Source organism: Topomyia yanbarensis, chromosome 1 (assembly GCF_030247195.1).
Source record: "Topomyia yanbarensis strain Yona2022 chromosome 1, ASM3024719v1, whole genome shotgun sequence".
Lineage (NCBI taxonomy): Eukaryota > Metazoa > Arthropoda > Insecta > Diptera > Culicidae > Topomyia > Topomyia yanbarensis.
The window spans coordinates 71,843,022-71,866,734 of record NC_080670.1 but is presented as its reverse complement, the minus strand read 5'-3'; the positions used below and the strand labels follow the sequence as shown (position 1 = coordinate 71,866,734).

The 23,713-nt window shown below is 41.5% G+C and overlaps 2 protein-coding genes and 1 long non-coding RNA gene across 5 annotated transcripts in view; 1 reads left to right on the top strand and 2 right to left on the bottom strand.

Moving 5' to 3' along the window:
• Positions 1-5,255: 5,255 nt before the first annotated feature.
• On the bottom strand, positions 5,256-6,758 carry LOC131677915 (uncharacterized). The gene is made up of 3 exons (XR_009303467.1): positions 6,208-6,758; positions 6,072-6,152; positions 5,256-5,992 (listed from the first exon to the last, which is right to left on the bottom strand). It is a non-coding gene; the product is annotated as an uncharacterized LOC131677915 (long non-coding RNA).
• Positions 6,759-11,419: 4,661 nt separating this feature from the next.
• On the top strand, positions 11,420-17,018 carry LOC131677911 (uncharacterized). 2 transcript variants are annotated; one of them, XM_058958012.1, is made up of 3 exons: positions 11,420-11,629; positions 11,692-12,395; positions 16,873-17,018. In XM_058958012.1, exons 1-3 carry the CDS (start codon positions 11,538-11,540, stop codon positions 16,875-16,877), a joined length of 801 nt encoding a protein of 266 aa, XP_058813995.1. In that variant the 5' UTR covers positions 11,420-11,537; the 3' UTR covers positions 16,878-17,018. The 2 variants fall into 2 exon arrangements, with proteins under 2 accessions (XP_058813995.1, XP_058813994.1); XM_058958011.1 differs by having other exon boundaries at positions 11,423-11,629; positions 11,692-12,307.
• A 43-nt stretch (positions 17,019-17,061) lies between these two features.
• LOC131677912 (protein max) overlaps positions 17,062-23,713 on the bottom strand; it is a 40,000-nt gene continuing 33,348 nt past the window's right edge. For both annotated transcript variants that reach the window (XM_058958013.1, XM_058958015.1), the window contains exons 5-6: positions 17,406-17,635; positions 17,062-17,350 (exon numbers count right to left, since the gene is read on the bottom strand). In XM_058958013.1, the coding sequence (XP_058813996.1) occupies positions 17,454-17,635 (182 nt within the window). In that variant the 3' untranslated portion in view covers positions 17,062-17,350; positions 17,406-17,453. The remainder of the gene's footprint in view (positions 17,351-17,405; positions 17,636-23,713) is intronic.

Below are 23,713 nucleotides of genomic sequence, written 5' to 3'. Positions count from 1 at the left end.
GCCAACATGCCTGCGATTATGCTGGGTCAAATGTGCTCTTCAAAGAAACTCCTGCCCGCAGAGGTCACATTTGTACGGGCGTTCGTTTGTATGGATTTGCATGTGCCGAGTCATGTGAGAATATTTTTTAAACCCGCCACCAGACTTCACATCTGAATTCTCGATCTTTGCTGTGGATAAGTTTGTGCTGCGTAAGTTCTTTAGATTCAAGAAACTTTCTACCACAGATATCGCAACTAAATATTTGATCCGCAAGATTCATATCGATGTGAACACGCTGGTGACGTTTCAAACTGCTGCTTTCTACGTAGTCTTTGCCACAGATATCACACTTATACGGACGCTCGCCAGTATGCATGCGCATGTGGCGAGTGAGTTCAGCACTAGTTATGAATTCTTTGCCACAAATATCGCACTTGTGCGATCTCTCACCTGCATGGATAAGTCTGCGTCGCGTGAGACTACTGTTTTCGGTAAACTTCCTTCTGCAGATATCGCAAATGTAAGCCTGATCTTTATGGGTAAGCCGGTGCTGATCCAATTGCTCAGAAGTGAAAAATTCTCTGCCACATATCCGACAACGGTGCCGTCGTTCGCCGGTGTGTATCCGTTTGTGCTGGCTTAGATTTATACCCTTGGTGTATGCTTTACCGCAAATATCACAGAAGTACGGTCGCGTGCCGGCATGTACGCGCTTGTGAACTGCCAGCTGTCTCTTCTTGGGGAATGATTGGTCACACATTCCACACTCATAGGTTTTATCGATGGGTCGACAATGACTGGGCAGTGCGTAAGCCTCTTGTACCTGAAGGCATAAAATAGACCCCACTTGCGGTCCTTAGCTTCCTGCCCAGTAACTCCTAGCCCTGGCCTCCTCGTGGCGTCGACTGGAATACGAGTAACCTTAGTGAAGATCGGGTAACCAACCCCGGTGGGAACTTTGGTCGTATGCTGGCAGGGAAGGGGGGGTTACCCTTCTTCGGAAGGTGTAAACCTGTCCTGATGTCCAGGTGGGACCTTAAGCAGTCCTGGCACGACGGCCCACCGGCGAGACAGGTGGTTGGCGTAGGCCCTATAAGCCGCCCCTTAAAAAACCCACATAACGAACAATACAAAAGAGAATACGACCCAGGACAATCGGCAACGACCCAGGCGACGAATAAAGGATCACGATTGGAAACTCGGAACATGGAACTGCAGATCGCTCGGCTTCGCAGGATGTGACAGGATAATCTACGACGAGCTACAACCCCGCAACTTCCATATCGTGGCGCTGCAGGAACTTTGCTGGACGGGACAGAAGGTGTGGAAAAGCGGGCATCGAGCGGCTACTTTCTACCAGAGCTGTGGTACAACCAGCGAGCTGGGAACCGGCTTCATAGTGCTGGGCAAGATGCGCCAACGTGTGATCGGGTGGCAGCCGATCAACGCAAGGATGTGTAAGTTGAGGATCAAAGGCCGTTTCTTCAATTACAGCATCATCAACGTGCACTGCCCACACGAAGGGAGACCCGACGACGAGAAAGAAGCGTTCTACATGCAGTTGGAGCAGACATACGACGGTTGCCCTCTGCGAGACGTGAAAATTGTCATCGGCGACATGAACGCACAGGTAGGAAGGGAGGCAATGTACAGACCGGTGATCGGGCCTAACAGCCTGCATCCCGTATCAAATGACAACGGCCAACGATGTGTGAACTTCGCAGCCTCCCGTGGAATGGTAATCCGAAGCACCTTCTTCCCTCGCAAAGATATCCACAAAGTCACCTGGAGATCACCGGACCAAGTAACAAAAAATCAAATCGACCACGTTCTAATCGACGGTAGATTCTTCTCGGACATCACAAACGTCCGCACTTATCGCAGTGCGAATATAGATTCGGACCACCACCTGGTTGCAGTATGCTTGCGCTCAAAACTTTCGACAGTGCATAGCTCTCGTCGAAGCCGAACGCCGCGGCTAAACATCGAGCGGCTACAAGATGGCAGAGTAGCTCAAGAATACGCGCAGCAACTGGAAGTGGCACTACCAACGGAAGAGCAGCTAGGCGCAGTTGCCCTTCGAAGATGGCTGGAGAGATATCCGATCCGCCATAGGTAGCATCGCAGCCACTGCACTAGGTACGGTGGGCCCGGACCGAAGAAGCGACTGGTACGACGGCGAATGCGAGCAGTTAGTCGAAGAGAAGAATGCACCATGGGCGAGAATGCTGCAACACCGCACGAGGGCGAACGAGGCGCGATATAAACAGGCACGGAACAGGCAGAACTCGGTTTTCCGGACCAAAAAGCGCCAGCAGGAAGACCGAGATCGCGAAGCGATGGAGCAGCTGTACCGCGCCAAAGACACACGGAAATTCTACGAGACCACGGACCAGTGTGAGGTGATCCAGAGGTGGCGGCAGCACTACGAAGAACACCTGAACGGCGATGCAGCAGACGACGAGGATGGCACGGTAACGCACCTGGGAGCACGCGCGGAAGACATTACACTACCGGCTCCGGATCTCCAAGAAATCCAGGAGGAGATCAGCCGGCTCAAAAATAATAAAGCCGCTGGGGTTGACCAAATACCAAGCGAGCTACTAAAACACGGTGGCGAGCCACTGGCTAAAGCGCTGCACTGGGTGATTACCAAGATTTGGGAGGAGGAGATTTTACCGGAGGAGTAGATGGAAGGTGTCGTGTGTCCTATCTACAAAAAGGGCGACAAGCTGGATTGCTGTAATTACCGAGCAATCACCCTGCTGAACGCCGCCTACAAGGTACTCTCCCAAATACTATGCCTTCGCTATCACCAATTGCAAGAGAGTTCGTGGGGCAGTACCAGGCGGGTTTCATGAGCGAACGATCTACCACGGACCAGGTGTTCGCTCTTCGTCATGTACTGCAGAAATGCCGCGAGTACAATGTGCCCACACATCATTTGTTCATCGACTTCAAAGCCGCATACGACACTATCGATCGAGATCAGCTATGGCAGATTATGCACGAGTACGGATCCCCGGACAAACTGACGCGATTAGTGAAGACGACGATGGATCGGGTGATGTGCGTAGTACGTGTCTCAGGGACGCTCTCGAGTCCCTTCGAATCACGCAGAGGGTTACGGCAAGGTGATGGTCTCTCGTGTCTGTTATTCAACATCGCGCTGGAAGGTGTAATAAGAAGAGCAGGGATCGACACGAGTGGTACGATTTTCACAAAGTCCGTTCAGCTACTTGGCTTCGCCGATGACGTTGATATTATTGCACGAAACTTTGAGAAGATGGAGGAAGCCTACATCAGACTGAAAAGAGAAGCCAAGCGCGTCGGACTTGCCATCAACACGTCGAAGACAAAGTACATGATAGGAAGAGGTTCACGAGAAGAGAATGAGAACCGCCCGCTTCGAGTTTGCATCGGTGGCGACGAAATCGAGGTGGTTGAAGAGTTCGTGTACTTGGGCTCACTGGTGACCGCCGACAATGATACCAGCAGAGAGATTCGTAGACGCATCGTGGCAGGAAATCGTGCTTACTTTGGCCTCCGCAAGACACTTCGGTCGAACAGAGTTCACCGTCGTACGAAGTTGACCATCTACAAGACGCTGATTAGACCGGTAGTTCTCTACGGGCACGAGACCTGGACCATGCTCGTGGAGGACCAACGCGCACTTGGTGTCTTCGAACGGAAAGTGCTGCGTACCATCTACGGTGGAGTGCAGATGGAAGACGGCGAATGAACCATGAGTTGCATCAGCTGTTGGGGGAGCCGCCCATCTGTCATACCGCGAAAATCGGATGACTACGGTGGGCCGGGCACGTAGCCAGAATGTCGGACAATAGCCCGGTGAAAACGGTTCTCAATTGCAATCCGACCGGTACAAGAAGACATGGCGCGCAGCGAGCACGATGGATCGACCAGGTGGAAGACGATTTGCGGACCCTTCGCAGACTGCGTGGCTGGCGACGCGCGGCCATGGACCGAGTGGAATGGAGGAATCTTTTGTATACGGCACAGGCCACTTCGGCCTTAATCTGTTAATAAAAAAAAGGTTTTATCGATGGTTGTTTGCAGTACGATGGAATGTGTGAAATTGTCACCTGGACTTGTTGACTGTGTTGTCTGTGTTGTCTTTCTAGAATGAAAATAGGGAAAAGTGCATTCGATATTAATATTTTTTTAAAAAGCATTCTTATATATTAAAATATCTGAAAAACGGGTTATGATCTCAAAAAATCTAACTTATTTTTGAAGCATATGAATTCAATGAAGCGGAATAAGCATATCATAACAAATTACCGTTCACCTATCTCCACCTTACCGTCCTATCACATGTATTTTCATAGACCTGTGGCAGGCCGAGATAGGCGCATCTAGTTGCCATTGCCAGGATGGTGTGCTATGTGTGTGGGACACATTTAGGTTCACTAGTCGTATGGGACGACAATACTGGAGATGTAGCTCGGGAAGTCAGGCTTGACTGTTCCAATTCACAACTAAGTCCGAAGATTATGCTACCTGCCAGTGGTTTGGTAATTTGTGACTACGGAAATCAAATGTGAATCGTTCGTAATATCCATTACATGATCAAATGCGCTGATGGGTTAGGCTTTGGATTCGGCTATATTTCATCGTCATTGAAGCTAGATCATAGAATCATGTTAATTTGGCACACTGCGTTATTAGTAGCACAAACAGCTAGCAGCCCAGCTAGTATTGTTCTTTCTGCTTGCAACCAACCTGGTTATATTGATGCCAATGCTAAATTCGCTATTACAGCTGTATGATCGCTATACTGTCCCATTTGTTATGGGATTCGCTATCAACATGGGACAGTTATGCTTAGAGCACCAGATTCTAAAAGCGACCAATTTTGGCCAATCACTGGAGACAAAATAACGCGTAACAATTAATAATAAATTAAATTATTGCTGAGTAATTTTTGTTGTACATGAATAAAACATATCTATTTTCTCGTTACCTATGGCTAAATAACCATTAGAAAGGCTATGAATTTATGTTGTCGCATTTTATAATCATTTATACTACTTTCAAGCGATCGATTTTCAAGATACGACTCGCACTTTAACCACCTCTTCACCGCGCCATCAAAATATAAATAAGTCATACTCCTAATGAACTAATATTTATTAAAACATTTACTAAATAACAACATAGACCTGATAGTTCGTTTGCAAAAAAAAAACACCGAAGCACAGTGAATTGGTGTTAAAACTCTATCTTTGATCTTAGTGTGTTGCATGGGCGACTGTCGAGGGGGAATCAAAAACCTCGAGCAGTCCCGGAAAGCTCAGAAAATGCGCTCACAAAACTGAAAACACAACAAATCTTCATATTCAACATAAAACTTTATTGGCGCTGCTTCGCCCCTCTCCTCAAACTCAATTTCACCTTCATTTTCCTTCTTTTCTCTACTCTCCTCCTTTCTATTTCCTATTCAACTGCATCTCGCTCCCTTCTCTACTCTGTTCTTACACTTTACGCACATATTTTGTTTTACTCACTGCTTTCTTCCGGGGCGCCCCTCTACGAATAAACAATACCGCTCATTTCCATTCTTCCTCTCCCGACGTCTTCGCTTACGCACACGCCTTCGCGGCCTATTACACAGCGTCCCGGTTCAATTGTCCGTTGTTGGCTCACCCAGCCACATGCTGCTTCCGAAACTGTGCTCCAGCTGCTATAAAAGTGTGATGACCGTCTCGGATTCTTGACCGTAGGGGACGACGTGACTTACTTGCTGACGAGAATCTGCAATATAAAACAAAAACCCTGCGATGCAAAGCGATCAGCCTCATTGCAGGTGCTCAAGCATGGCGGGAAACTTACTTCCGATGGAAGGCTTTTGTTCTTGGTCTAAGCAATCCGCCACGTGATTTGTTCCGAAAACTTCTCTCACGGTTTGATGAATCGCACGGTGGCCTTGCTTTCTCGTGGATGTCAAACTGTTCAGCTGTGGCTAGTTGCCCAATGAGCAGGATAAAATCTGTGACAAATACAAGCGAATGCCTTTATTAAGCTGAACTTTCATCCACGCGCTATGTTCTTCTATTTCCTATGCTTACTATTGTCTGCACCGGGTATTCTTTGCCGGCTCCCTTGCAAGATGGCGGCGCTAGCGTCCACACTCCAGACCGTGATTTTCCCTAAGCCGTAAAAGTTGAGTTTAGCACGGCATAAATGCGATCTGGTTTCGCTTACCTTGCCTTCAGTGATTTTACTGCTGAAAATTCGGCAAAGCGAATGCTTTTCTCGCGGACCAGACAATTTTCTGCCGTATCTTTAATTGGCGTCCCTACGACCCGGATGACACTGACCGGCGACGGTCTATAGCGTGCAGCGTTGTGCGCGAACTGGGTAAAACTAATCATGCTCTTGGTCGCAATCGTATGCTCACCCCTTCGATGAGTCTTATGATGGGTGAGAATGAGCGAATGATGAACGTAAAGCTCTCCGCTCTAGCAGCGGTCCGATGGTCTGATTTTGCTTGCCTCCCTTTGCATCGCCGTACGTGTGTATTCTCTGAGCAAAGGCTCTCCTATTTGCCAAGGTGAGTAAGTGAGAATTCGCAGCATAGATTGACTGAACGAGACAGCCACTTGTTTGTTGGTTGACGGGTGAAATGAGCAATCTTCGCGCAGGGTTGTGCGCGATCGGTGTGCGTAGGGATGCATTTGTTTTCACGTTTTGAGTTTACATTTTATTCTAAATGCTAAATATTTTCTAATTATTGCAGCAAACAAACTTAAACGTAACACAACTCTACCGTAGCGGAAGAATTTTTCATAAATCGGTGATCTAACGATTTATGAAAAATTCAAAAAAATCTTAGCTCATCCCTTGGGATGATGGTCAGAGACAAATCGGTTAACTAAACTCTTGAGTAGACCTCAAATTACTTCTGCATCCTGAACATAACATATACGCAAGCCTAACGTGCTTGCCAAATCAAATATCTTTCTTAAACCCTTAATCTTAATCTCATCATCATCTAATCGCGCCAGCTGTATCTGGCAAAATTGTTCAACCTCTCAAGTCGTCTCTGACCAAAGTCCTTATATACCTTTCACAAATCCAAGCCAACTACGGCAAAACATACAAATCGGATTCTAGTCTATTGTATTGGCTAAAATAGACTTGATCTCACACGAAACAATTAGGTGCTATATATACAAGGACAAATTTGGTTTATTTTGGTTTGTGCGGTTTACTGAGAAAAGAAGCATTTCCGCAACATAATCGTCATGAGCCCAAGAATAGGGTTTTACCGCGCCCTGGTTCGCGTTGCTTTGGGTTGAAGATTTCATGACGATCCCCAGATCATTAACCCTTGGCCACGCATTCGATCTTACTGGAAACACTGAGGGGGTTTGTGTACATCAATCCAGCCGTGGATGTGTTTGTTGTGCTGATATCGTGTTTTGAATTGTTGGTAGCTGATGCCACTCATTGCTTTGTAATGTGCGTAGTCTTATCCCATTCTGCTCACTCTCAGTACCACACCCATGATATTCTGCTGTGCCTGATAGTGGCCGTAAGCATTGACTCCGCGTCGAACCGATTTGCCGTCGTCGATCTTCGGGTCTCCGCTCCTCCTATCCAGAAAATTATATGGCGTGCTGCTGAGTTCCCTGCAACCCGCTTACAGTCTGCAGGGTACGATTTCTCCCGATTCGTGAACGGAACGCCTGCTAAGGCTTCTGCTTTCCCGAAATGCGTTTTCTCCCGATTCGCTAACGGCGCGCCTGTGGCTGGCAGGTTTCTGTCCTTGTTGGTGGAAGTCCTGTCCCGTCCCTCACGTCTCGACAGCTCCTTGCTGCGACTGCAAGTTGTCATGGGCCTTCCTAGACAGCTCCTCGAATCCAACTGACGCTAGCACAAGTGCCATGGTGGGGAGGTAGTTTGAAATAGTTGTTGCTCGCCGCACCATGACAGGGCACGATTTATCCCGATCGGCTAACGGTGTTTTCGAGGCATAATGCTCGTGGTTAGCAGGGTGAACCTGCCGACATAGCTGGACTTTGTTCGTTTCAGTCGGCTTTGATATCCTTTGCGTGATACCTGCCTTTCTTCCCACTCAAAACGTCTTCTAAAACGTACAGGTTCGTTCCAAGGATGTCCTTGACGATTGCCGGAACGAATTTCGGCTCTAGTTTGCTGCTGATCTGTTCCGCTTTTGACGAGAGTACAAATGATCGCCTCCATACCAGATCTCCGACTTTGACTACTACTGATCTCGCGCGGAGGTTGTATCGCTGTTTTGCTCGTTGGTGGTTGTTCTTGATGCGTTCAGTTATAAGCTTCTGAATCCGGCGAATGGTCGATTGGTGTCGATTGATCGATGGTGTTAATAGTGTGTAGTCCATTTCGAATAAATATGCGTAAGGGTTAAAATAAGATTATCGTAGGCCAGATAATCAAATGCAAACAACCAAAATCTTAAACCAAAAAAATATTTCGCTAAACGGTAGTATACTTTTGTGGATTTTCAGTTGGGCGCCAATGTTACATGGGCGACTGTCGAGGGGGAATCAAAAACCTCGAGCAGTCCCGGAAAGCTCAGAAAATGCGCTCACAAAACTGAAAACACAACAAATCTTCATATTCAACATAAAACTTTATTGGCGCTGCTTCGCCCCTCTCCTCAAACTCAATTTCACCTTCATTTTCCTTCTTTTCTCTACTCTCCTCCTTTCTATTTCCTATTCAACTGCATCTCGCTCCCTTCTCTACTCTGTTCTTACACTTTACGCACATATTTTGTTTTACTCACTGCTTTCTTCCGGGGCGCCCCTCTACGAATAAACAATACCGCTCATTTCCATTCTTCCTCTCCCGACGTCTTCGCTTACGCACACGCCTTCGCGGCCTATTACACAGCGTCCCGGTTCAATTGTCCGTTGTTGGCTCACCCAGCCACATGCTGCTTCCGAAACTGTGCTCCAGCTGCTATAAAAGTGTGATGACCGTCTCGGATTCTTGACCGTAGGGGACGACGTGACTTACTTGCTGACGAGAATCTGCAATATAAAACAAAAACCCTGCGATGCAAAGCGATCAGCCTCATTGCAGGTGCTCAAGCATGGCGGGAAACTTACTTCCGATGGAAGGCTTTTGTTCTTGGTCTAAGCAATCCGCCACGTGATTTGTTCCGAAAACTTCTCTCACGGTTTGATGAATCGCACGGTGGCCTTGCTTTCTCGTGGATGTCAAACTGTTCAGCTGTGGCTAGTTGCCCAATGAGCAGGACAAATACAAGCGAATGCCTTTATTAAGCTGAACTTTCATCCACGCGCTATGTTCTTCTATTTCCTATGCTTACTATTGTCTGCACCGGGTATTCTTTGCCGGCTCCCTTGCAAGATGGCGGCGCTAGCGTCCACACTCCAGACCGTGATTTTCCCTAAGCCGTAAAAGTTGAGTTTAGCACGGCATAAATGCGATCTGGTTTCGCTTACCTTGCCTTCAGTGATTTTACTGCTGAAAATTCGGCAAAGCGAATGCTTTTCTCGCGGACCAGACAATTTTCTGCCGTATCTTTAATTGGCGTCCCTACGACCCGGATGACACTGACCGGCGACGGTCTATAGCGTGCAGCGTTGTGCGCGAACTGGGTAAAACTAATCATGCTCTTGGTCGCAATCGTATGCTCACCCCTTCGATGAGTCTTATGATGGGTGAGAATGAGCGAATGATGAACGTAAAGCTCTCCGCTCTAGCAGCGGTCCGATGGTCTGATTTTGCTTGCCTCCCTTTGCATCGCCGTACGTGTGTATTCTCTGAGCAAAGGCTCTCCTATTTGCCAAGGTGAGTAAGTGAGAATTCGCAGCATAGATTGACTGAACGAGACAGCCACTTGTTTGTTGGTTGACGGGTGAAATGAGCAATCTTCGCGCAGGGTTGTGCGCGATCGGTGTGCGTAGGGATGCATTTGTTTTCACGTTTTGAGTTTACATTTTATTCTAAATGCTAAATATTTTCTAATTATTGCAGCAAACAAACTTAAACGTAACAAGTGCTGCAGGATTTTGCCAACATTTATACCATCTTCATTCAAAAAAAGTATCACGTGTACACTATGTATATGGACTTCTAAATTTGGTAATTGTTACGAATCACACTCGGCCTGGCCTTGGGTACAAGATAATAACTGCTTGATCTCCCACGAGCATGGTCCTGCCGGAGTGTTTGCCTTGCCCGATACCGGGGCAGCCTGTCCTCTTGTGAATCGGAACCGCTGAACATTCCGATGAGGGTATGTTCAACGGTATTACCGACGGAGCCGATTGCTACACTACCAGCAGTAGCTGCGATTTGAGCAATTAATCCAGATGCCTGGTGGGGAGCTACCATTGGTGCAGCGACAGCCGAGTGTGACGCAGGCTGGACCATCGGCTAACTCGATTCCGGCGAGGTGGAGCGGCTGCAATTGGTGCGGACCTATGAAGCGTAACGTTGTAATTCAGCAAAAAAAACAAAAGTTAAATTGATCGCAACAAATAAAATCGCTTTCTTAACGAATCGTGGACAAGAAAAATCCAAATGCCAAATTTAACGGAACATTGCCTAATGACGTCAAATAAAATTGAAAGCCTAGCGAGCTTGTTAATACAAGCTATTCGCATTTAAAAGCTAACCAAATCAAGTTTCTCATACTGTGGTCGAATACAAAAAATTCCAGGTCTATGTAAACAAGCTCTGCGAACTGTCAAAAAAGTGAGGTTAAACATTTTCACCCAATGTTCATACAGCGAGAGGTTCATTTTAGTTTGTTTACATTGCTAATGAATTTTGTACTGCGATTCACCACTTCATTTACCGCGTTGCCAAGAACTTAAGTGAAAATATTCAAAGCAGTGCTGCCCAAACGCACATTTTAAGTCCCACCATTCTTGCTGAGGTGAAAAAAATATTCAACATTCTTGCATATTTTAAATTTTTAAAAATCATTAAAAAATCATGATAGCTCCTAAAAATCTCATTTTTACGGAAATGTTCTTATAAATGTGTAATCTTTCGATTAAAAATAAGAAAAACAGGTATTAAGTCGGACGAGAAAGGTCTATTTCAACAAAAGTACTGATTAATATAAACTAAACTCGTTTGCTTAGTAATTATCCAGCTGTAAGATAACACGTTTTTACAATTAATTGTATTATTTAAAATATCCTGCAATGGTTGAAGCAACTTTTAGAAAGCACCATTATAACAAAAGTGATATGTTTTACCTTGTCTTAGAGATTCAGTTCAGAAATTTATTGAAAATATTTTAACTCACTATTACAATACTTTCCAAAATTCATTCATCAGATTGCAACATTTGACAAGTCTTCTGCTCGATTGGAATGACATTGACAGGTCTCGTGCTCGATTGCAATGACACAGACAGATAAATGGTAAACAAACGATTGACGTGTGGAGTCTTTATCCAGAGGGATTCAGCGTCTTTAGTCTGTAGGAGACCACCAAAAGTCTGTAAAATACAGACATGTCTGTAAATCTGGCATCGCTGGCCCCTGAAGCCAACAATAATGTCTAAAAGATGTTGTGCAGCGTCCTGCTACAATTCAGTTACTACAAACCGAAATGTAGAATATTTCGGGTTTCCTAAAAACGCAAAATAGTAAGTACAAAAGAGTCACCAAAACTTATTCATTACGTTCAATTCATTATGGTTTGTTTCAGTGCGACAGCTTGGGCTCAAGCAGCCGGGCGAGAGGATTTACTAGAAAAAAGCTTGAATAACATAATAAAATACTTTCTATGCTCAGAGCACTTTTCCGACGAATGTTTCCAAGATTCTCCACACAACCGAAAGCTTAAAAAGACGTCACGACCAGTTGTGGTTCCAATACCAACAATATTTCAGAATAATTTTGTTGAATGCGTTTCGAAATCACTAAAGGAAGATCGCTGTACATTAGTATTAGATAACGAAAGAGAATCTTGTGCTGTGGGTCACAAAAAATACTCGCAAGAAAATAACTTTGAAAGACTAACAGTAGAAGACACCTCACACGAATCTACCAAAGTAGAAAAACCGTTGTTAGCGGCTGATAATGATATTGTTAGTAATACTCTGGAAGCAGAAATTATCCAAAGCGATGTGATCGACGAAGAGCACATCATGTGTTTGGTTGATACAGTTTCAGAAGTTAGTGAAACACCATACGACTCGCAAATATTCGGATTAGTGAACTGTCGATTATGTCTTTCGGCAAAAGAAAACGAGCTACTCATACCGATATTTGGTAATGGGAGCGAGATAGCTTACATGCTGGAAAGGATTCTTCCTGACACGGTGAGAAATGCGAACAATCGTTTGAAATTAAGACAAATCGTCAAATGTCATCATGCATTATGTTTTATCACGATTTTCTCTATAGCAAGTATGTATTGATCTTTTCTGTCAAACTAATTTTGCACCATAAATACTTCTGGTATACAAAAAAAAACTGCTTGCATTCATAAAAAAATTCTGACATAAAAATGTTTAACTTCATAAAACCGAGAAATTCTAAAAGGAATAAAACGTGCTGCGATATTTTCGTGTTTTTCGGTTTACTTGATGCTCGTGTCTTAAAAACTTTTAAGTTCGGAAATCGGGATCGCTCTTTAAATGCATTTGTGAGTTTCAGCATCATTAAACAATATTTGTAAGGCGGAATCAATACAAGTGAACTGCGTTCTTCGCCGACGACAGCTAACAATAATCACCAGTTTTTTATCACACATACTTATCTACTCTCATATTATCATCTGAATGCGTTGGAGATGAGTTTGAGCATATTATTATTTGGATTTTTGTAAACATAGTGTGCGCAGTTGGGGTAGGACCGACAGTCGTTAGTTGGGTTAAAACCGAAACGCTATTTGGATGGAAGGATTCATTTTTGATTAAATTCAAATGATTGGGAACGTTTGTGATGCTTCAGTTACACTATTATTACATCAAGTGAATAGCAGAAATACTTCAACATTCTTTTATAGTATTTATTTCTTATCAGTTTTGTCCAAAGCTGACAAAAATAAATTAAAAATGAAATAGACCTGGATCCACAGATGCTTTACAAAACGTAACGGAAACTATAATTAGAAATTTTGAAATAATATTGAAAACTATCTTCATTGGCCGTCAGGATCATTGAACAGTCCCAAAAAATCACGGACCGGATAGCTTACTACGAAGAGTACGTCGCCTCTAAGTGAATTAATGCTAGTTGCAGTGGATCTATGATTCTTACAACACTATACTTACTACTTAGAAGAACATTAAAGGTCGCAATGATACTTCATAAGATAAATTTAGAATATCCACTGAATGATATAAATTACAGGTAAACATAATTTATTCAAAACACTACGCATTCGAATTCTTTTAATCTAGCTACGCGATGAAATGGAATATTTGCATCACGCATACTCATATACACATAATTACACTTCAGTTCATATATACAGCTCAATTTAAAAAAATGTAGCCAAAAAGCAATAGGTCGGGCGTTTGGAAAATGTAATTTTTCTCCACTTTTAGCAACCCACAATTTTTAATGATATTAATTTTTGGAGACGCTGAATAAAGTATATCGGATTAGAAACTATCTAAACAAGGATTAGTCAACCTGATTTAAACCCCTACAGATTTTAGACCCTTTTGATGCATGTGCCTCATTTACTACAAATTCTCTCAAATCCGTTTGGCTCAACTACATTACTTGGGTTGTTTTTTAATCTCAACATAGTTATTCTCTGATTTCTTAAAATTAACTAAAATTCACAGTTGCAAAATGCAATCGAAAATGATTCATAAATTCCACAATTGCCTGTCTGTCCTGGGATTATGCATTACCCGGTTCCGGTTTTCAAGGTTCCTTTGTAAAGCTTTACTTAAAAGTATAATAACCTCTTCTGATTATTAAGAGTAAATTAAAGAGGGAATATCACTTTCAATGCAAAATTAAAAATAGTAAAATTTTTTACTTTGCATATTTTGCACCTTAAAGATAAGAAAAATATGCCCAACTTGAATTTGAATTGGTTCTTCTACTACGCGTCACATGAGGTTGACAAAATCGGTTCAACAATTTGACAAAATAGAGAGTAGACGAAATCGGGAGCTGATGCAATTGGGCCTTCACTGTAATAGTTTTGGAACAAAGATCCATGTACACATTGCTTAAAATCTATAGATAAATAGATCATTTTCGATGTAAACATAAAGTCTCTACTGTATCGACTTTGTTGGCTATTTTTGACAAATTTAGGACTAATGGGGTTTTCGATTGATTGACACCGGTGTAGTGGCGTGCACTGAAACTGCACCGTTTTTGCACTTTCTAGCAGAAGTGCAGAAAACAGGGTATTGAGACTTCTGCTAGAAAGTGCAAAACCAGTGCAATCCACTACACCGGTGTCCATCAATCGAAAATCCCTTAAGAGAAACAGCGGATAGGTATAATAGAACAAATCAGTTATAAACTTAGAACGGAAAAGCAGGACTACCTGACCAAGGAGAAAATAACTGACTGTTTGGAATTTTTTGAGTCTAACTATTGCCAATCTGAGTACTAGTTTAGATACATCGTCCAACTACACACCCAAATGGTGCAAGTTACTGACGAGATGAATTCGAAACATAAAAAATAAAACTTAACTTAAGTTAGGTTTTGTGCCCTTCATGCGCAAAGTGATTTTGTCCAATTTTCCCTTATGGGAATTTAAGATTACATAATGTCAGGCGTTTGACTCCCTAGCCAAAAGACGAGAGTTCGTTTTCGATTTCTCGTCAGCAAACCTGAGCTTCTGTAATTGCTTCCCGTGACATCACTCGTTGCTTTGAACGTTCACATGTGTCGCGTGAACTGCTTGGATTTTTTTGTGTCTAACTAGTGCTAATCTAGGTACTAGTTTAGATACCTCATCTAACTAGACACCCAGATGGTGCTAGTTACTGACGAAATGAATTTGAAACACAAAATATAAAACTTAACTGATCAATATTTCGAGCATGCTAGTTTCTGGTATCCATACCAAAACTTGGTGTTAATTGATTATTATAACTCATTGAGGTATTAAACAGGTATTGAAAAAGCATTCTTCAATACCTGCTTAATACTTTGATGAGGTATAATACTTTATTTTAGTATTAGTTATGTATTCCAGTGAACACCAAACCAATACCTTTTTGAATACCTTTATACAGTCAAAATTCACTGTTCACTGATTAGAAGGTTGAAAAATGTTTTATTATTATTCAGGTATTATAATAACTCGTTTCATTATCAACTAGTTATTCGTAGAACATGGCTGTGTTATTATTTGTAGTGTTTTACCTCTCATGTAGAGCTTATTAACACCGTAATATGGAATACCTGAATTTAGTATGTCACAGTTATTTTCTTCTGCTCGGATAGGCAGGCTCATATGGACATTATCGAAAGGAAATGTGAAGAATCCTTTGCCTTCTGCTGGTAGGAGTTGGGTGTTCCATCCAAGTCTACCGCATGATCGTTGATAGAACATAACTCATCCAAAACCAGTTGATTACGATAAAGCAAGTAAACTGAAACTTCATTTAAAAAAAACAGTGAATTTTGTTGAAACAATTTACACTTTCATTGTGTTTTGTTCTTATATAGAACGCTTTCTGGGTGTTTCATTCGGCTTAAGGTGAAGCGATGCTAAAATCACAACAAAGATTCGGTTATGTTCGGCTATGTTCGGGTTACGTGCAGCATATGTGTGCGGTTAGAAAGTACTATACAGATATGAGATGGCACGCACACAAGCGTATCGTTCAGCAATCAGCTGACTGATTTTGGCACCACGTGTTTCATTTGTTTTGAAAAATAAAAAGGTGCAAATTTCCCAAACGAATCGAAATTCCGAGAAGAGAATCTATTCATCAGCTTGTGCTAACATGCCTGCATACAGTGATACAATTTCTAAGCAATCTGATATAAGACACTCAAGTTACAAAAGATTTTGTCTTGCGCGCCAATGCAATGTTTTGATTTTGACGATGACATAAAAAGAAGAAGCAGAAACGACGGCGGCCATTTTAGCTGCCACCTTGTGGGTTTATTCAGCATGTCCTTAAACCATTTTTGTCCAAAAAAGATATTTGATGCTATGAACATATGGCATATCGATCGCTTGATAAACTTTTAGTTGTTTCCAGGCCATTCGCTATATGAATATTTATCCATTCAAAATTAGTTTTCAGTTAAATTTAAGTTTTGCTAGGTACCTAATATTTTTTTAACATTAAACGATAAAAATTGGCAATACTACCGGTAAAACTTATTTTCCTAGCTTGGATTACTATATTATTGGCATTAGAAGAACTATTTCTCCAAAATTGGTTCGAAATCGTGAAGGTCGATTTCAAGTTTACACTTTCCTTGGTCACTTTGTGCGGAATATGATTTAGAACAGCAGATAAACATTGATTTTGTATGCTATCAATATGTTATTTTCAGTTTGTTTAGTTCAGTTCAGGAAACAAGACTTGAAATTCCAATCTGCACTCGGAAAACATATTTTTCTTCGCGGACCCCCGGCAATCACTTCGCGGCCCCCTAAGGGTCCGCGGACCCCAGGTTGAGAATCACTGATTTAGAAGATTGAGGAATTAACTCTCTTAAGTGCAGTCTTGAGAGACTTGATTATGACATTCCACTAACTCGCTCATTTTTTTTTGTAGAAATGCAAATTGTAAAATAGGAAATCCAAAAAAAAACGACGACAAATGTCAGTTTGAACCAACCGCAACCGTCAATGATCTGTCGAATATGCTACATATATTCTCATAGTTTCATCCATATGTTATATTTAATTCTATGTTTAAATTATATCAATTTCCAGATTAAGCCAAACGATGGATTTCCTCAGCAAATATGTCTAGTTTGTCTCGAAAATGTTACCCAATGTCTGAATACGATTGAAAAGTTCAAAGCGATACAAGACAAATTGCAAGCAGTGTAATTATATATTTTTGTTAGTTTATATAATGGAGTTTCTTTTTATTCTATCCGAACGCCTGTACATATTCCATAATTTGAAAAAATAAACACAAAACTATATTTCAAATCTGTTCAAACACATCCAATCAATGTTTGGGAAACTAATACTACTGCTTCTCTACACTTTGAATTTACTCTATCAATTTCCAATGACCACAAAAAATATTAAAAATAAACAGGGGAAAACATAGTTTTTGTACACTATTATCTTATTAGTTGGTTTCATATTCTTATTTTATCATTTACAGATTGAGTTGTGTGCAATACAATAGAATAAACTTTTCCGGACAGGCAACAAATGTTTGCTGCGATTGAAACATCTGTAGACAAAAAAATATCATGTTCAATGCTATGTTCTACATCAACTCTACTTACCGCGTCTTGAATTGTCCTCAACGATACTGCAAATAGCACTTTGCACATTCAGTAATTTGAATTGGTCTTCATTTTCTTATTTCGATGAATACTTCCCCCACCTATGCCGTTGTTACTTGCACCATCATCGTCTGAGCTGTCTGATTCTCGGGAACTGTCGTTCATGCCCAATCCAAGATCATTACCATCGCCAAAATTTCCAGTAGCACGAGCTTGCTCCAACTGTCGAACTGAAAAAGTTTGATTATTGACAGCGGTTAGCCAGAAATCATGTGCTTAACCCTTGCCCCTTAGTCCAATCCCTATCCCTCCCCTAAAATTATGGTCTAATGGCATTTGCCTTAAATCTCGAAATCAAAACCTTGCACCTGAAAATGATAGTTTGGGAGGTCAATAAGCGTCTTTGAAAATTTCAGCTTATTTGGTGCACTGGAAGTGGTTCCGCAAACGGCGCAAAGTTTGTATGGGAAAAATTGACTAAATGTATGGAGAAAAGCATTAGTTTCACATTTTAAGCTCTAGGTGGCACCATCAATGAATGTCTCTCGTGAGAAAAATTAAGAATCCTCTTGTAGAAACAAATCGACTCGTGAAGAAGTCAATCGGATAAAACCAGACAAAGTTATAGGCGCGCAAAGTTGAGGGTGTCATGTGCTGTAGTTGGGGTGACTCTGTCGAAAGTGAAAAAAGGCGCTGTTGATGAGTGCACGATTTGCACGAGGTAGGTAAACTCAACTACAGGATTTTCAACTTATAATAACACGAAATGCTGACCATTTGGAAGGATGGTATATGCGGCAAACTGGACCAGAACATTAAGGGCTTTCTGGTGAAGAACAGGCTAATTCAGAATTATGCTGCTAGTTGGCGCTATGGCGCATAAAAAGACTCAAAGTTTTTTTGAATATTAGGCCATATCTCGCGATCGGTAATAGCTGGTGGGGTGGAGTCTTTGACAAAGTTGATCATATAGCCAAGGGCTTTTCGATGGAATACCGTTTAGTTTAGAATTCTACCACTGGGTGGCGCTAGAGCACCTGGGACTTTCTTATACATTTTATGTTGGCCATATCTCGTGACCGGACACATTTAGCGGAATTGAGTCTTCAGCAAAGTGAACTATAAAGTCAAGGATTTTCCTAAGGAGAACAGTTTTGTTTAGAATTCTTCCACTGAGTAACACTAGGGCCTGCAAAAATCTCACATTTTATAGTATGGGAATGTTCCACTACACGTGATTAATGTTTGGTGTTTGCAGCGCATCAGAGCACTTTCAAAGGATCATCGAGCAAATACTGAGCGACTACCCCTATGCATTCAACTACCAAGACGATATTTTCGTATATGGCAGAACAGAGCAAGAACACAACAAAGCGCTACGAGCTGTAATGAGAGCTCTGGAAAACCATAACGTAATTTTTAACCTAAGGAAACGTAAATTCAACGCAACGGAAATGGGGTTCTTAGGTCACAACATATAACTAAAAAGAATCAAGCCAACTGACGGAAAAATTATAACAGTCCAGCAATTCAGACCTCCCAGGAGCGCAGAAGAAGTTCGTAGCTTTCTGGGTTTTGTCGGGCGTTTTATCCCGGACATAGCCACGAAAACATTCGAACTAAGACAAGAACAATGGTAACCAACCAGAAGTTCGAGTGGTTGACTAAGCACAAAATGACATTCAATGCTTTAAAAGAAGCGGTAAGCACTGCACCAGTACTCGGCTTCTTCGATAATCGTCGACGTACCAGGGTAATCGCTGATGCATCTCCGGCAGGGCAGGAGCTGTCCTAGTTCAATTTGAAGACGACATTGACAGCAAACCCGTCGTAATCTCGTATGCCAGTAAAGCTCTATCACCAGCGGAGCGTCGCTATTGTCAGACGGAAAAGGCAACACTGGCAATGGTGTGGAGCATTGAAAAATTTCATCTCTACCTTATCGGCCGTGAATTCGAGTTGGAAACCGACCATCGCCCTTTAGCGACGATATTCAAGCCCGCTTCTCGTCCTCCAGGGCGCATCGGAAGATGGGTTCTCCGGCTAGGACAATATCGCTGATCATCTGTCCAGACTTTCTACACTAAACGATTACCGCGATGTTGACAGCTCCGATGATAAAATGTACGTTAATGCGATAACCGAATCAGTCGCAATTGATGTTTCCGAAATCAACGAAGGTTCGGATTCAGACTATGAATTAACTCTGGTAAGGCAGGCCTTGATGAAAGACGACTGGAACGACGAAAACATCAAATCAGGCGCCAAAGATTACGTGCCATTTCAAAAAGACCTTAGTATTCTGGAAGGATATGTCATCAGAGAAGGTAGACTAGTCATCCCGCACAAACTGCGCGCTAGCATGCTGCAACTCTCTCATGAAGGCCACCCGGGAGAACAAACAATGGTATCTCGCCTCCGAGACAGAGTCTGGTGGCCAGCCATTGATAAAGATGCAAAGAATCTTGTCAAAAATTGCGAAGGATGTCGTTTAGTTGGACAATCATCTGATCTCGAACCAATGCAACAACGCAAAATCCCAAACGAACCATGGGTTGACGAAGCAATGTATTTTCTAGGCCCGCTATCTTCTGGTGAGTACCTCCTAGTAATTGTGGATTACTACAGCCGTTACAAAAAAGTCTGCAGCATGAAGAAAATAACATCAGATTATACTATTAAGCATATTGAGCCAATTTTCGTGCCTTTGACAACGAACGGCAGTTTATTAGTCCCGATTTTGAAACTTACTGCCACAAAAAAACATAACGCTAAACCATACAGTTCCTTACTGGCCTCAGGCCAATATAGAAGTCGAAAGGCAAAACAGCTCACTACTAAAACGACTCAGAATAAGTAATGCGTTAGGTCGCGCTTGGAAAACGGATCTCCTTCAATATTTAATGATGTTAAATACAACCCCGCATTCCACTACAGGCAATACGCCAACAGATTTGCTGCGCAATAAAACAATCCGATCTAAAATCCCATCGCTTGAAGATATTGAAACAGCTCCTCCCGCAGAAACAGAGGTCAACGACAGGGACCTCAAACATAGAGGAAAAGAGAGAAGACTCGAAACGCCATGCGAAGCCAGAGGGCTTCGTGAAGGAGATACTGTACTGATGCAAAACTCACTTCAAGCTGGGAATTTTTCTACAACCTTCGGAAGGACTGAATGTGTAGTAGCAGGAAAACAAGGCAATCGCGTAACAATCGGCCCTATTCTGCGCGGCGTGTGACGTGAGACGACTAATCTCACCTCACTCTAAGTGACTTTTCTCACCCAATTCTGAAGAGTCACTTCGGGTGACGTGAGACGCCCATTTAACCGCAATGGAGAATCTCACCTCACTCGAGTCGACACTCAGAATCGGGTGAAAAAAGTCACGTAAAGTGAGGTGAGTTTAGTCACCTCACGTCACACGCCGCGCAGAATAAGGCTGAATATTAAACCCTACTACTGGCAACACATTTTAGCGAAATTCAGCACATCCGAAGAAGGTTACCCTCTTGGGACATACTACGTCATACAACCCTGACCAGGTGGAAAGTGGCCCACCGTCACCATCTCAACAATCTACCAAAACGCACCATGTTTGAACGAACCGGTAAACGCGCGATCAGAGGTGGTTTCCAAACCATCACGACAAAGTCAAAAACCGACTTGGCAGAACGACTATATGCTGGATACTCAAAGAACTAAATGAAAACGGGAGATGTGATGATTAACTACTGGCACCTCCAGACCAATGAACGGTTGAACAGTTGTCAAAATAAAAATCTCAACAACCCGATTTGAAAATGTAGATTTGAAAAAATGGATTCAGAATAAACGGTCGTGTTAAAACTCCTAATTATTTTTTTCTCATACATACCACAAAGGCCATTTTGAAAACAAAGATGACGACTTCGGTTCAGGGAGTTCTCTAATTCCCCATCAATATGGGTATTTTTGGAACGGGCCTGACAAGTAGATGCCAGATATTGATGTTTGAGGCTATTTTGAAAACCAAGATGGTTAAGTGGAATTCTCTAAAACCCAATATATATATATATATATATATATATATATATATATATATATATATATATATATATATATATATATATATATATATATATATATATATATATATATATATATATATATATATATATATATATATATATATATATATATATATATATATATATATATATATATATATATATATATATATATATATATATATATATATATATATATATATATATATATATATATATATATATATATATATATATATATATATATATATATATATATATATATATATATATATATATATATATATATATATATATATATATATATATATATATATATATATATATATATATATATATATATATATATATATATATATATATATATATATATATATATATATATATATATATATATATATATATATATGGGTATTTTTGGAACGGGATTGAAGAGTAGACGTCCGATGCCGATGTTTGAAGCATTTAGAAAAACGCAATGATCACTTCCGATGAAGTGGAATTCTCTAAATCCTAATCAACATGGGTATTTTTGGAACGGGATTGATGAGTAGACATCAATAATCGATGTTCGCGGCCATTTTAAAAACCAAGATGGCCACTTCCGATTCAGTGTGATTCTCTAAAACTCAATCAACGGGCTTGACAAGTAGACGCCAGATATTGATGGTTTTCAAAATGGCCTCAAGCATCGATATTTTGGTCTACTTATCAAGCCCGATCCAAAAATACGCATATTGATTGAGTTATAGGAAATTCCACTGAACCGGAAGTGGTCGTCTTGGTTGTCAAAATCGCCTCAGGCATCAATATCTGGCGTCTACACGTCAAGCCCATTCCAAAAATACCCATATTGATTGGGTTTTAGAGAATTCCACTGAACCGAAAGTCACCAGCTTGATTTTCAAAATAGTTCCAGACATCAATATTTGGCGTCTACTCGTCAAGTCCGTTCCAAAATTACCCATGCTGATTGGGTTTTAGGAAATTTCATTAAATCGGAAGAGGCCATCTTAGTTTTCAAAATGGCCTAAATATCTGGCGTCTACACGTCACGCTCGTTCCAAAAATATCCATTTTGATTGGGTTTGAGAATCCCACTAACAGGGTTACCAAAAATACAGAATAATCTGTATTTATACAGATTTTTCAGCCATTTTCAGACCAAGAATCTGTATGTACAGATGTACAGATTTTTGAGAAATGATGTTACAAAAACTATTTTTAGAAATATTGTTTACAGTTCAAGTAATACTTCGTCTTTGTCTCTCTCAGCTTAGTCCTCTATATTAGGCTGTGCACGCTGACGAAGTCGACTTAAATGACTTTTACTGTGAGCCGTGTTCACAAACATTGCTTCACACGGCTCACAGTAAGTCATTATTTATGTCTACTTCGTCTGCGTGCACAGCCTAATCAAAATATATCTTCACATTCGAGAGTGGTCGCTCATTCTGAAAGGTAAAGGTTTGTAGTACACTCAGGTTAGCACCCAGCAAACGCCTGGCTGAAGCCTACTTCCAGAAACGCTCTGTGACTTTGTTAAGTCTTAATTCTTTGACCGAAAATATGACAGCTACATTGGTCGACTTAATGTATATAACATTATATATCAACAAAAGTCATTAAATGAAGAAGAAAATTATTTTTCCATTTTGCACATCGGTGAAGTTCAAGTTCAAGCAAAAGGTTAAAGACTCAACTGATTCGATACAGATATCGACACAGATTTTTCGAAGAGTAAACTCAGATGAGAAGATTTATTAGGATAAAAATACAGATTTAATTTTGGCAACCCTGCCCACTAAACTGAAAGTCGCTATCTTGATTTTCAAAATGTCCTCGGACATCTATATCTGGCGTCTAGTCTTCAAGCCCGTTTCAAAAATACCCATTTGGATTGGGTTTTAGAGAATTCTACCGAACCGAAAGTCGCCATCTTGGTTTTCAATATGGCCTCAGACAGAAATATTTGGCGTATACTCGTCAAAAATACCTATACTGATAAGATTTTAGAGAATTCCGCTAAACCGGAAGTCGCTATTTTGGTTTTCAAAATGTCAGCAAAATTTGGCGTCCACTTATCAAGCTCGTTCCAAAAATACTCATATTGATTGAATTTTAGAGAATTCCACTTAACCGAAAGCCACTATCTTCCTTTTTAAAATGCTCTCAGACATTGATATTTTGCGTCTACTCGTTAATCCTGTTCCGAAAACAATCATTTTGTCGAAATGCGGGCCAAAAGGATACTTCAA

What these genes read in the sequence shown, in the direction of transcription:
- LOC131677911 (XM_058958011.1), top strand. Translation starts at nt 11,538, where the DNA reads ATGTCTAAAAGATGTTGTGCAGCGTCCTGCTACAATTCAGTTACTACA. An exon ending in TTTCCTAAAAACGCAAAATA is followed by an intron (nt 11,630 to 11,691) that starts GTAAGTACAAAA and finishes GGTTTGTTTCAG; the next exon opens with TGCGACAGCTTGGGCTCAAG. An exon ending in AAAGGATTCTTCCTGACACG is followed by an intron (nt 12,308 to 16,872) that starts GTGAGAAATGCG and finishes ATCAATTTCCAG; the next exon opens with ATTAAGCCAAACGATGGATT.